This window comes from Ruditapes philippinarum, unplaced genomic scaffold, assembly GCF_026571515.1.
Source record: "Ruditapes philippinarum isolate M1 unplaced genomic scaffold, ASM2657151v2 ctg13_1_1_1_1, whole genome shotgun sequence".
NCBI lineage: Eukaryota > Metazoa > Mollusca > Bivalvia > Venerida > Veneridae > Ruditapes > Ruditapes philippinarum.
The window spans coordinates 237,409-252,335 of NW_026856696.1; the positions used below are offsets into that span (position 1 = coordinate 237,409).

The following is a 14,927-nucleotide window of genomic DNA, read 5'->3' on the forward strand; positions in this document are numbered from 1 at the left end:
TGGTAGGATATCATGTACAGTAAAAATAGAATCAGCGGTCGCCGATATTTAGCAGCATCATGGCGTAAACCGCAAAACAAAAATGTCTAAAAACTTACACGTTGTTCTCTGTTACACATATTTTAAGCTTAAGCAGACACTTTATAATTTTAACTTTACCGCGTTACGTAGTACAGTGGTAAAGTTATGTCTGCACGTTACGATTGAATAAGTCACATGAGTTAAAGAGATTGACCAATGTTTGATTGTTTTGTTACAAACTGACCAATCGAAATGAATGGTATGATAACATTGAGATAGGTAGAAGTCTTAACCTTATTTAGCACAAAACACAAACACAGTTTTGCAATGGGCAAGGCTTACGATAGTTTATTATTTGAGCAGTGTGTACAAGTACATGTTATTGTAAAACTTCGTTTTCATACATACAAATATACATTATGATATGACAAACCGTATACATATAAAAAGATAAACAATTTCACTTGTATATTATCATTTTGTGAATATCCTTACAAACTATATGAACCAAGATATGATAAGTCAGGTTAAAAACCAGAGATTAAACAATCAGCCCATTATAAGGAATGTTAAAAGACTCTGGAAAACTGTTCCTATCATACCAGGGTTAGTTACAGTATACCTATATAGCTTGTTACAAATATTTTATCAACATAAATGATTGTATGACTGTTACATATATTTTTATATAAAATCTGTTTAATGTCTTATGTTTCCGATTTATCACAAATATTTACTACAAAGCCATATGCAACAACTGGCTGAAATACAATATTCGAATTTGAATAAAATTGTCCTTCACAATCGAAACCGAGCGTAGAACTGATTTCCACGAGCATTTTACCGCCTAAAACCACATGACCAATCACTGATCACGTGATATACGCATCAGTGATCCGCGCACTAGTTTATGTGCGACATAACGTTGAGACATACGTTCTGCGGCTATACTACGTAACGCGCAGAACTTAAAAGTCTTAACCTTATTTAGCACAAAACACAAACACAGTTTTGCAATGGGCAAGGCTTACGATAGAACCTATACAAATGTTAGAGGAGGATATTCAAATTCGAATTATTCTCAACAATACAGCATACAATTACAATTTTAACTGTTTAGTAACAAAAAGTTTTTTCTCTAAAGAATCATCTATATAACCGTCTTTGGCCAAATCAGATTTCCAACGACCATGTCGCTTTAAACACCTATCTGAAATACCTTCTGCATTAGCAGCGGTGGTAGCACCGCTTGCTCTCAGTGAATGCGTTCCTAAATGCAAATCGGGTGCAACAAGCTTTAACTTAGAAACAATACACTCTTTTGCACGAGTGTAGCTCAACTTTTTATTTTTATGAATCAAAAAACATTTTTGACGTGACCTACAGGCAGGCCTAAAAATGTAAGAATCAGAATTAAACTTCTCATTGATGCAGTCTAAATACCTTTGTAACATAGTTACCGGACAGGCTGAAGTTTGACCTCTAGAAATAAGAACTTCTTTGCCACCCCTGTATATATCAGTTTTACTTTTCTTAATTGACAAAGACAAATATTCACTCTTAATACTTATATCATTACGGCGTAAATTGCTGACCTCATCAAAACGCAAAAAACCTGCATAACTTAACAAAATCATAGTTAAATCCCGGAGCACAATAACATCTGATGAATCTGAAAACATGTTACACAGTTCCTTTAAGTGATCAGAACTTATAATGTCCTTCTTTGTCCTGGGTCTAGAGTTGGTACGCTTTGCACACTCTAACATAGATTTTACTATAACGTTCTCTGTCGGATCTGCGAAGTCATTTATATTATGATACCATTTAATGCCGTAAAATGCTGCTGTAATTACACTGTCTGATTTACCAATATCGATTAAATTGGATAGATACATGGCTACGTGAATGGAATGTGCGGGATTGCACAAAAATCCCTTCTGTGTACAGAAATCTCTAAACGCTTTTACTTGATATGTATATTTGTCCACTGTGCTATCCGCCCTAGAATCTAATATATGTACAGCCATTCTGTCTATAACACGTTTTTCGTCGTTTATATTTACACCGGCATCATGAAACTTCCTTTTGAGTGTTTGTCTCAAGCCAGAACCTGAAAGCATAATTCTGAATTAATAATTCTTAAAAACTAAGAACATATTAACAAACTAAACTGTCGCTTATGACGAGTCACATCTCAATGCCATCATCCTGAAACTGAAAGGTTCCTTATTAAAAACTCCGTTGTTTCCTTTTCCCTTCGTTACCGCACCTATCACCGGTAAAACATAATAATCTTTCACAAACGTTTTAAAACTACCATTATCGTCTTTTAATAATGGCCAAAATGCTGAAGATTTCCACTCAGGAATTACTAAAGTACCTTTACATTTTTCCTTTTCTAACTTATCTATACACTGGATAACCATACTAGGCGGTGGAACTAACCAATTGTTGTCGTTAGACCAATTTTGTGTTAAACAATTAACTGCTTCCGTACCTGGTACCCACCATCTAGAATTAAACCTTTTACAATTGTTATTGTAATGTGTAGAAAACCTATCAATAGTAAATGGACCCCATTTTACATTTAAATATCTAAATACATCTTTATTTACAGACCAGTCATCACTATCAAAACATCTGCTAAGATAGTCAGCTTCTGCATTGCCACTTCTTGGTATCCATACAACTGTAAAAAATATGCCATTCGAATCGCAAACATTGTGTATTTTTAAACAAATTTCATGTAAATCATCAATGAAGCTGCCCTTATTCAAAATAAATTTGACATTCATATTGTCTGTGTAAAATACTACATTATTTTTGTGCAAAATTTGTAAATTGCTTCTCAACACTCTATGAATAGCCTCAAGTTCACGCCAAGTTGAACTTTTTTGCTTTTCAATTTCGGTCCAAGAACCGTGTACATTCGAACCATTCAATCTACAATAACCACCCGTATAGAATACGGTGCTCGCTTCCGGGAGCAACAGTGCACTAGACTCACTTCCGGGAGTACTTTTCTGTAAACAACCCTGATAATCTTGCTCACATCCGGGAGCTACCATTTCAACCACATCCACATCCGGTGGGAACCTTAAAATGCGTTCAAAACTATAGCCTGGATTTTCTTCCAGATATCTATTACAAAAAGGTGCGACACGTTCATGATTAGTAAGAATATATGAACCCTTTGCATTCTCATTTTCAAGAACTGACCGATTTTCTTTTGATATATAACCTCCGTATCCGACGGAGCTTGCATCGGTTGTCATACTCAAACTAGATGTAAAACATTTCTTTATGTGCTTACCCTTTGTATTCAAAATACGTGCATTATCTAGCCAAAAATGCAGCTCATTTAAAGCTTTCTCGCTTACCTTAACAGAAGCATTCCAACTTGCACGTGCTATAATACACTTGTATAGATACCTGGTTCTCCGACAGACTATCTTTCCTACAACGCTTTGAAGAGAAATTATTTGCCCTACAACGGCAGCTAAACACTTAACGTGTAACAAATCTAAATTATCTCTTGATAATTGAAAAATGACTGATTTTAATGACGATTCTAAACGAGCAATTCTTTCTTCTGCAATAAACATACAATTTGTGTTATAATCAATTGTATGACCCAACCAAGACACTAATCTTGATGGAGACCAACAACACTTGTTATCAGCAAGCAAAAACCCGAATTCGAGCAAAGAACTTCGCACAAAATTACTAGATATTTTTGCCTTTTCGTATTCAGTGTGACCACCTACTCCATCATCTAAAAACATGATAACTTTATGACCCAAAGATCTCCAATATTTAATGATAACCCGAAGTGTTTTTGTAAATATATGCCCAGCGGTGGATATTCCGAATGGCAATGAGTTATATACATAATATTTTTCAATCCCATTTTCAATATAACAAAAACCTAAATATTTAGTATGTTCCGGAAAAATATCTATGTGATGGTAAGCACTCTTTAAATCGAAAGAGTAAACAAATGTATTGAGGTCAAACATATTTTCTGCAGTGTTTATATCCTCAAATTTTATCTTAAATTTATGTAAGCAAGGATTAATATGCCTGCAATCTAACACTAACCTAGGTTTACCCACTTTATTGTAAGCTACTGTTAATGGGTTTATAACATAGGGCCTCTCTGTTACCTCAGAGATCACACTTTTTTCTAAAAGAGACTTTATCTCAGATTTAACGAAACATTCGTTTTCCCTTGCCGATTTGTTGTTTTTCAGATACACTTTTTGCGGCATATAACTAAACGGTAATTTGTAGCCATTTTTAACAACGTCTAAAATAAATACATTTTTAGACACATTTTCCCACTTACCAAAATTCTGCTTTAACCTGCCAACTGGGGAAATAGGATTATCTTTACCTTTTGACCCCGATACGTTTTCTACATTATTTACTTGAGCACCCGTACATGATTCATTTTTACTTACTTCTATCCTTCCCAAACATGCCATATCTACATGCTCATCTGTGCCTAAGACTAACTGTGAAGTCTCTAAAATATCAAAATTACAAGTACTTAACTTATTGTTCTGATAAGAACTGTTCTGCACACATTCGTTTTTCCAGTGACCGGCTTTGCCACACAAGAAACACAATCCTGGCCTTTGTCTTGTGCCCTGTTGAGTCTGTGATGACGATCCTGGAGTCTCCGGACGTCTATACGGCCAGCTGCTTTTTCTCGCCTTTTTTGTTTTGTCTGCCTTAGCCTTCCTGCTAGCACGTGCCTCAGCCTTGAAAATCCGCCTCTCATCATCGCTGTCACTAGCGATAGGGTTGGTTTCGTATTCGTTCACCATTTTCCAGCCCAAATCTGAAGTGTCAGCAAGCAACACCAGTTTTTGCCGCCTTTTCAATAACTCCCATGCTTGAATAATAGAATCTTTAGCAGACGATAAATCCTGTGTTTCTACGGCTGCTTGAGCGACTGCTAATTTGTCAATAACCTTTGCATTAAGTTTAAATTGTTCTTTATTACTTTTACGTTTAAATTTTGGCACGTTCAAAATTGAAATAGCAGAAGAAGGTTTGTCACTTATCTTCGAAAGCATGTTACTTATGCTTCCCAGAAGCTCCTCGTTGTTTGCTTTTACAACCTCTTTAACTTTCTCCTCAATAAACCCCGATATCTCCGCTCTATTCATGGCTGCTCAAAATTGTCCTTCACAATCGAAACCGAGCGTAGAACTGATTTCCACGAGCATTTTACCGCCTAAAACCACATGACCAATCACTGATCACGTGATATACGCATCAGTGATCCGCGCACTAGTTTATGTGCGACATAACGTTGAGACATACGTTCTGCGGCTATACTACGTAACGCGCAGAACTTAAAATTACAGGTATCAGTTTCTAGCGTCACGGTGTCAAGGGTATACTCATCATTTTTTCTAGAAAATCTTGTCCGGCCTTCACAGGTCAAACTACTGGTGGGATTTCAATGAAAGTGACCATACACAGTTTTTGGAGACATATGTTTTTGTGACAAAAACCCTTTTAGTTTTTATTGTTTTTGTCCTATGTTCCAAATTTTATCGTGCAGAATTTGAAGATTTTGAGTCACAAGAGCATGACACATCTTTAAGTTCCATATAAGTAATCGTACTAATACTGCATATAAATGGAGCTTCGTCATGCTTTTCAGTCTATGGAAATACCAGCATGAAGTGGCTGGTTATACGAATCAGAAAGAAAATTATTTCTTTAGGAATTAACAAATCTCATCTTCATTTACCATTCATTTTTCTTTGGAAAGATATAAAGCTAAGCTATTACATAAATACTATAAACGTTTTTACTATCTAGTTCTAAGGCATTATTGTTAGTTTTGAGTCACCGTTATATAAGAAAGATCATCACAGGATTTTTTGCAGATAACTTATCTCAAAAGGTTTACCTACGCTTTTTAAAACACGGTTTTATATTCTCAGAAAATGCCTTGACTTTCTATTTCTGACATGCACGACTAGGATCACTCTAAATAAATAATTTTAAGGAGTTTCCCGCATATTGTTTATTATATTAAATTTCTAAAAGGTAGTTTTCACTCTTACACGTTTAAAAAATTAATTACAGAATCTTCTAATCGGACATCTCCCTTACTTCCTGACCTTGAGTTTTCAAGTCTGACATAAATCTTAGGAAATTCCTTTAAATAATTTAAATCCGATCCGCCAAAATGTCTTCACTTCTTCTGAATATTTCATTTTAGTGTACTGTCCAGCGAAAACCATTCTACAGCAAATAATAAAAAGGCAATATTTGATAAAGGAATCTACCTATGGGCGAGTAATGTAGTACATTTTATGTACATTTTCATTTGATTTTCTTACTTCAAGTAGTTTAAAACATTTGGAAAATGCTGATTGTTTTCTATTAAATCTAAATCATTTTCTTCAAATGAGACTGCATATACATAACATGGATCTGTTTGGGTTGAAGATGTTTTTTTTCCATCAAACCATCAAAGACATACTTGCAAATGCATCGTTAATAAGTTCTTCGTCATCTGAACCAAAAAATGTGTCTTCTGTCGATGTGTGAACATGTTTAACAGGCATTTTGCGTAAACTCACAAATTGGGTTCACAAGCACCATCAAGTAACGTTTAGTTTACGGAAATGACAGCCTTTGTAAAACTATTTATTACAGTAATATGTTATGCAGATGACTAAATCATCGTTTGTCATTTATCACTTTAGTAGTTCGATATCACAATTCAATGTTTAACTTAAATCAACTTTGATATAAGACGGATTTTTGTTCGAGTCCTAAAAGCAGTTCGTGAGTTTCGATTATTTTATAGCCTTCATGCTAACGTTAATATTTTGCATAACTAAGACGTTTTATAAAGTTTCTCTCTTACAATATAAATATAGATTTACTAACCATCAGTATCAATATAAATACTTATATAGTAAACAAGTGAAGCGGCAGAAAATGACATCTTCTCACAAGATTGGGGTTCAAATCGTTTATGTACTGTGAGAAACAATTTTAGCAATATTAGGGGTCATCTACTACATATGACTAATCAATATGTGAAATATGAAGGCTTTGTGATAGGTTGTCAATATAAATGAGCAGACATTCAGGACATTTGAGTACCCTGTGACCTTGACCTTTGACGTAGTGACCAAAACAACAATAAAGTCATCTACTAGTTATGACCAATCAGTATAAGAAATTTGAAACCATTCTGACAGTAAAGGCCTCTGTGATCTTGAACTAGTGACCACAAAATCAATAGGGGTCATCTACTTCTTATGACTAATCAGTATGTGAAATATAAAGACAATGTGATATATATTTTAAGATAATGAGCGGTAATTATTCTGATAATAAAAGCCCGTGACTTTGACCTTTGAACTAGTGACCACAAAATCAATAGGGGTCATCCACTACTTATGACTAATCAATATGGGAAAAGTAAAGACTATGTGATATATAGTTTTCAAGATAATGAGTGGTAATTATTCTGACATTTAAGACCCCTGTATCCTTGACCTTAGTGGCCCAAAAATCAATAGGGGTCATCTACTTGTTGTGACCAATCAGTATGTGAAATATGAAGACATTGTGATAAATAGTTTTAAAGATAATAGGCTGGAAGCATTCTGACAATTAAGACCCAAGTGACCTTGATCTTTGAACTAGTGATCCCAAATTAAATAGGAGTCATTTACTAATTATGACTAATCATTGTGAAATATAAGAATTTGTAATAAATAGCTTTCAAAATGATGAACGAACACCATACTTACATTCAATGCCCCTGTGACCTTGAAGTTTGACCTAGTGACCCCATAAGCAATAGGGGTCATCTACTAGTTATGACCAATTAGTATTTGAAATATGAAAACTTTGTGACAGTTCCCAAGATAGTAAGCAGTAACCATTTAAGGACATTTGGGCACCCTGTGACCTTGACCTAGCGCCCCAAAATAAATATGGGTCATCTACTAGTTATGACCAATTACTATTTTCGAGATAATCAGTGGAAACCATTCTGATATGTATGGCCCCTGTGACCTGGACCTAGTGACCCCAAAATCAATAGGGATCATTTACTAATTATGACAAATAATTATGTGTAATATGAAGACTTTGTGATGAATAGTTTTCAGGATAATCAGTGGAAACCATTCTGACATTTAAGGACCCCAAAATCTTGACCTTTGACCCCCAAAATATATATGGGTTATCTACTAGTTATGACCAATCAGTATGTGAAATATGAACTTTGTGATAAATAGTTTTTAAGATAATCAGCGGAAAGCATGGATAGACTGACGACATTAGCTAAACAATATACCCCCTCTTCTCTGAAAGGGGGAACAAGAATCAGTGAAAATTCAATAATCTGACGCCTTCAAGGTCACGGTTATACATATATCAAGGTCAATTTGAGTCTGATATACATGAAGGACCTGACCTATCAGATCTGTGCATTCATAACAAAATTATGACAACTTGACCAAAATTCAACAATTTGACCTCAACGGTCAATGTCATTTAAATCTCAATGTCATATCTTAATTATTCAACATGTCTGTTTAGTCACAATTGTTGTTTTGTCCATGTATAAATCAAATCCGTACATAAAAAATTATGACAACCAAAATTCAATTATTTGACTTTGCTGGTCAAGGTCATTTAAAGCTCAAAGTAAAGGCAGTTCTATCTTTCAGAAGATCTTATCCAAAAGGTTGTTTTGTCCAAGTACGAAGATAATCCACTGATTGTCGAAATACAAAGATAATCATACAACTGGTGAAATGAAGACCAGGCAAAATATTCTTTGACTCTTAGAGGTGAATATGAAATCAAATCTACTGGTGATAAAAGTTTTGTCTATGTTTGGTAAAATCAACTCGGATTTTATTCTGATTAGTGGGCTAAAAAAAAAGAATAGCCAAAATAATTGTTTCAAAAATTTATTATATCAAACATACATTTAATGAACATAAAACATATACATACAGACCATTTCTAAAATACATTCAGAAATGAACACAAAGCAAGAAAAGTAGCAAAACAATTTGATCATAATATCAGGTCTAGGAATTATACTCTTCACTTATAAAAAGCTCTCATCATGAAAGGTAAAAGTATTGAAGTAATAAAATTGTTCTTAGGAGTGTGTTCATATTTCTTATTTTCAGTTATTTTCAATAGAAAAAAAATTGACAAGCTTTAAGTGATTTCTAAGACTGGTGGCTTTATATAATGTTTAAAAAATTAAGGATATGGCACAGTTCTGATTCCCAAACCTGAATAATATACAAGTTAAATAAACAAAGTTACACACAGTTTCACACACATATATAACAAAACACAGTTTTTCTTTAGTTTAACAATATTCAATGTATTCAAATAACAAGAAAATTGTACCGAGCTAAAGATATGGTAAAATAAAATGCATGCCAGCAGATCAACATAAAATTAAAGTCAAACAAATAGTAAAACAAGAGGGCCATGGTGGCCCTGAATCGCTCACCTGAGATACATTGCTAGAAAAGGTCACAATTTCAGTAATGAGGTCATATTGAGTTTGTCATTTCTACCCAAGCATCATAATCTTTAAAATATTTCTAGATGTCGGCTACAAAATGTTTCATGACAAATATCTCAGCTTAGGCTTGGCATTGTAATTTTACACAAGAAAACTCAATTTAATAAATGTGTTTTACTTTGTCAGACTATATAAACTAAGTGACCCTCAGGGCTTTTATTATGTTAAACAAGCTTTATGATGTTAGCATTATTTTTACACATCCGTTTAGATGCAACAGCCTGAGAATTGTGCATCCAAGAAGACTTTTAAGGGGTATTTGATGCAGGATGGCGTTCATCAACCACACCCTGGTGATAAAGCTTTTCGGCAGAAAAAAGCTATGCATGCTGATATAATGACAACCTTTGGTTGCTTACAATGACTGGTGCTTCACATGTGAGGCAGCTTCAAAATCAGTTATATAAACATAATTTTTTATTTATTCTTTAATAACAGAGACTTTTGAACAAAGTCTGGGTGCCCTTACCAGAATCTTTGCCAAAATTGATGAGGTCCCCAGTCAGCTATTTCATGTGGGATTCGAACCTCAGCTTCTTTGCTAAATTGGTTTAATAATTTCAGGCCTAGAGTCGTTAAACCACAATGCCCAAGATTAAGTGCTCCTCAAGCAGTTGTTGGAGTTAGGAACATCACCAATTGACATTAAACATTTGAAGCTATGGTTCAAAGGCTATGAGGTTGAACAAAACTATCTTTTGAATGGCTTTAAAAAAGGATTTTGACTCAAGTACTCTGGCCCACAGATTTGTTATGAAGAAGTTGAACTTGGTCGAATTTTAGGAAAACCATTTTCCAATTTAAGAGTCAATCCTCTGGGACAAGTCCTAAAAAATCAGGAGGTTTGAGATTGATAATTCACCTGTCTCATCCTACAGCAAATAAAGTTAATGATTTTATTGATTCTAAGTACTGTTCAGTTCATTACTCCAAGTTTGACAATGTTATTGCAAAAACTCAATTATTGCGTAAAGGGACTGAACAAGATATTTCTTCTGCCTTTAATGTGTTCAATAAGGCAAAAGGATTTCCAACTGTTGGGGATCTTATATAAAAACAAAAAAATGCTGCCTCAAGGTGCATAAATTATTTGCACAATATTTGAAAGTCTTCTTCTTTTATCCAGTGGGCAGTATCAAATTATGCAAAATCTTCTAACATTGATCACTATCTAGATGTTTTTATTTTTTGGGGTAAATCTGGGACTTAAGACTGTACTAAGTTGATGTCTTATTTTAAGCATATATGTGATGACATGAATATTCCATTAAATCCAGATAAGTCTGACAATTTGGAAGTCCGTATTCCGCCAGAAAAAATAGAGAAGGCAAAAGATTTTATTAACAAAATTATTGATAAGAAAAGGCTAAACAAATTCCAGTCTGTTGTTGGTCTTTTAAATTTCTATACAAGAGTTTCAGGTCGAACATTAAATAGTGGCTTATACAAAGCAATGTCCCAGACTAAACGCCTAAATCATTTCATTCGAATTTCTTCCTCAAACAAAGAGGATTTAATGATGTGGCTTAATATTTTAAATCATTATAATGGTATATCTGTTTTCAGCATTGGGTGTCAGATAATAAGCTTCATTTATATACTGACTCTGCTGGAAATAGAAATTTGTCCTGTGGAGCATTTTAAGATAGAGAATGGTCAGTTTTTTATGGCCAGTGCTGGAGTGATGAAGTTTTCAAAGACATAACCTTTTTAGAATTAATCCCAATTGTTTTTTCATTCTATTTGTGGGATTCCAAATTAAAAGGGAAAAATCATTATTCATACAGATAATCAAAATCAAAGTCTTGTCAAAATTCTTAACAATAAATTTTCACGCAACCATCGTGTTAGATATTAATGAGACAGTTGGTTCTTAAATTGTTGCTGCAAAACATTCAGATTAAAGCAGATCATATCGAGTCAAAACGAAATGGTATTTGTGATGGCATCAAACGTCTGCAATATTTATGATTACTATCCTTATTGCCACATAATGCTTGTAAAGTTCCACTTTCAATTCCACAGGACTTCCAGCATTTTTGTGCTGCAAAAGTGACCGTCTTGTAGATCAGTCTTTGTCTGCCAATATGCATAGAACTTACTGTTCTGCACTTCAAACATTTGACAATTTCAGATGTTTACAGTTTAATAATAAAAGTTGGCCCCTCAATTATTTCAATTACTCATTATATAGCTTATATGTCATTAAGCGGTTATGCATACAAAACTGTTAATTGTCATATAGCTTCCATCACTTTCGTTAACAAATTCTATAATTTGACAGATAACATTCATAGTTTTTTATTCCGCAAACTACTTGGTGGTATGAATGGATTTAAAATATGTAGGGACAATAGACAGCCAGTTACCACTAATTTGCTACATCTTCTGGTTCACAACCTCAAATTTGTCTGATAATCTTAGTATGAATCCATATTTTTTGCTGTGGCATTTATGGTGGCATTTTATGCTCTCTTGAGAGCGAGTGAAATTAACATAATTAGTAAAGAGGATGTATATTTATCTGATTCGCACTTGTGTCTTATCATCAGACATTCAAAAACTGATCAATTACATAGAGGTTCCATAGTGAAAATTCCATTAGATAATAATATGTCTGGCCATCTCAAGGAAATAAGCCTTGATTCTATGGCAGTGCGTTCTACCAATTTCTCTGCCATTTAGATGGTTCACTACTCACGCCTTATCAATTAAGATCTGTTTTAACAAAAACCTTAAAATATTCATGTATAGACAGTTCTAGGCTCAAAAATCATTTCTTCCAAATTGGTGGTGCTACTTACTGGATTATGCAAGGCTTTTCAGAAGATGAAATAAAAAATGGGCAGATGGAGCTCAATCTCGTTTAAGCTCTATGTGAGGCCATATTATAGTTCGTCCATGTTATTATTCCTATGCATTTTTTCCATATTAGGTGAACAGTCCAGCCATTCAGTTTGGTTGGTTGGTTCATTAATTTTACGAGATGCTCATCAGTATGCAAAGTGTAACAGTACATTTGGCGAACATTTACAATTTGATACAATTGGTGCAAACGTTGTTGGCGCTATAGACCAAGCGTAAAAATTCAGCACCTCTGTAACGATATTCAATTATTACCTACTGAGTATAATTCTGTGCCAGATATTTTGTTAATTCATTGTGGGGGAAATGATTTGGGTCAAATCTGTCTTTCCTACATTAATTATTCTTTAGATTTATATTATATTATTTATTTTTGTGCAGATTATAAGACTTGTTACCAGGTACGAGAATCATTTGGTCTACTATTCTTCCTAGGCCTCATTATGGAAATGAAGAAAATCAAATAAAATCAAATAAAAAAAGTTAATGTATCAATAGTACCATGGCAAAAGCAAAATTTTGCATATCAAATGGTGCTGGATACATACATTACCAAAGAATTGTTGAAAATCATTTATTTTTCAAAGATTTAGTCCATCTATCTTCCTTTGGTTACTCTATATTTGTGGACAATATAATGAATTGACTGTGTCTATTTTCAATTGTGAATTAATTTCTTATCCATATAAACATCATCATATTTCTAATTATGAGTTGGCAGTTATTATAAGGGCCATGTCTGCCATTTTTCTGCACAGTTTTTCTTCATCCAATGTATTCTATGGCAGAGGCTTGCATGCAAATCACCAGGCTGGTGCGTATCCTAGCTGTTTGGCAGGCACTTGCGGAGAGTTTTAATGCATTTACAATGTACAAGGGTGTTTAGCAAACAAAATTGTTTTCTATAATTTTAAACATCATGGGATGTAGCATTCAACAAGATGTATTTTCCGAATGTTCGAAGTGAAATATAAATTTCCGATTGTCCGGAATGACACATAAATTTCTGATTGTCCGGCATGATGCATAAATTTCAGTTTGTCCGGAATGATATATAAACATTCGACTGTCCGGAACATGAAATATAAATTTCCGATTGTCCGGAATTCTTTCTAACAATGTAACGCTCTCCAGGCTGAACAAAATAACTTCTGATTTCCAGAGATTGTACATTCAATTATATATATATTCTTTATATGTAAATTTCCGAACATCCAGAATTATGGCGGTCTGTCATATTGCCCCTTGGGATCAGCGCAGCACCAAAAATTATCTTGTGAATTGCAAATGTATTATACAGCCATGGCCAGAATTCATTTCACATGCATTGATTGTCATTCATTAAGGATATAATACTGTTAAAATTGTTTTTTTGCATTAATGTTATAGTCCTGTAGAGATTATTGTTGGACATTGATATTAATAATCACTTATTGTTATTTTATAAAAGAAAACAAGAGCAGGTTGAACCGAGTGATGCTACCCCGAATAGGTTTTGGACACAGGAAGGTATAAATGTTGTAGTGTCAGAGTTATGTCACAGACAAAGTTCAAAGTGTAAAAACAACCCAAATGTTGGGCACGACACATTGTCTCAATATGGTGATCATTTCTGTGAAATAGTAGTTATATCAGACTTCAAATAAAGAAGTTATTGTGCTGCAAGGTCATGCTGTGACCTTGACCTTCAATGTAGCACGCCAAATGTTGCAAGTGACAAGGCGATCAAACATGGTGATCATCTTTGTGAAATAGTTGTAATACCGACTTCAAGTATGAAAGTTATGGGCCGGACACGATTTTGCTGCAAGGTCATGCTGTGATCTTGACCTTCAAGGTTTTGTTTGTTTTGGGTTTTACGTCACATCGACACAGTATAGGTCATATCGCGACGTTCCAGCTTTCCTGGTGGAGGAAGACCTCAGGTGCCCTTCCGTGCATTATTTCAGACACGAACGGGTACCTGAGTAGAACCACCGACGTTCCGTAAGCTAGCTGGATAGCTTCCTCACATGAAAGAATCCAAAGTCCCTGTCGGGATTCGAACCCACAGAGGTGAGGGGCAAGTGGTTTGAAGTCAACGACCTTCAAGGTAGTGACCCAAATGTTGCGCGTGACACATTCTCTCAATATGGTGATCATTTCTTTAAATAGTTTTAAAATCAGACTTCAAACAACGAAGCTAAGGGCAGGACATGATTTAGCTGCAAGGTCATGCTGTGACCTTGACCTTCAAGGTAGCGATCCAAATGTTGCGCGCGACACGTCGTCTCAATATAGTGATCATTGTTGTGAAATAGTTTTAAAATCCGACTTCAAATAATAAAGTTATGGACCGGACATGAATTCGGGATGTACGTACGTACGGACTGATGGACGTACTTACAAAATGGTACTTATGTGACTTTTCCTTTGATCTTTTTGGCCA

At 34.5% G+C, this 14,927-nt stretch overlaps 1 protein-coding gene across 1 annotated transcript; it reads right to left on the reverse strand.

The window, feature by feature from the left end:
- Positions 1 to 1,121: 1,121 nt before the first annotated feature.
- LOC132747398 (integrase/recombinase xerD homolog) lies at positions 1,122 to 2,144 on the reverse strand. Its single transcript, XM_060736769.1, has one exon. The coding sequence runs from the start codon at positions 2,142 to 2,144 to the stop codon at positions 1,122 to 1,124; it is 1,023 nt and encodes a 340-aa protein (XP_060592752.1).
- Between the last annotated feature and the right edge of the window lie 12,783 nt (positions 2,145 to 14,927).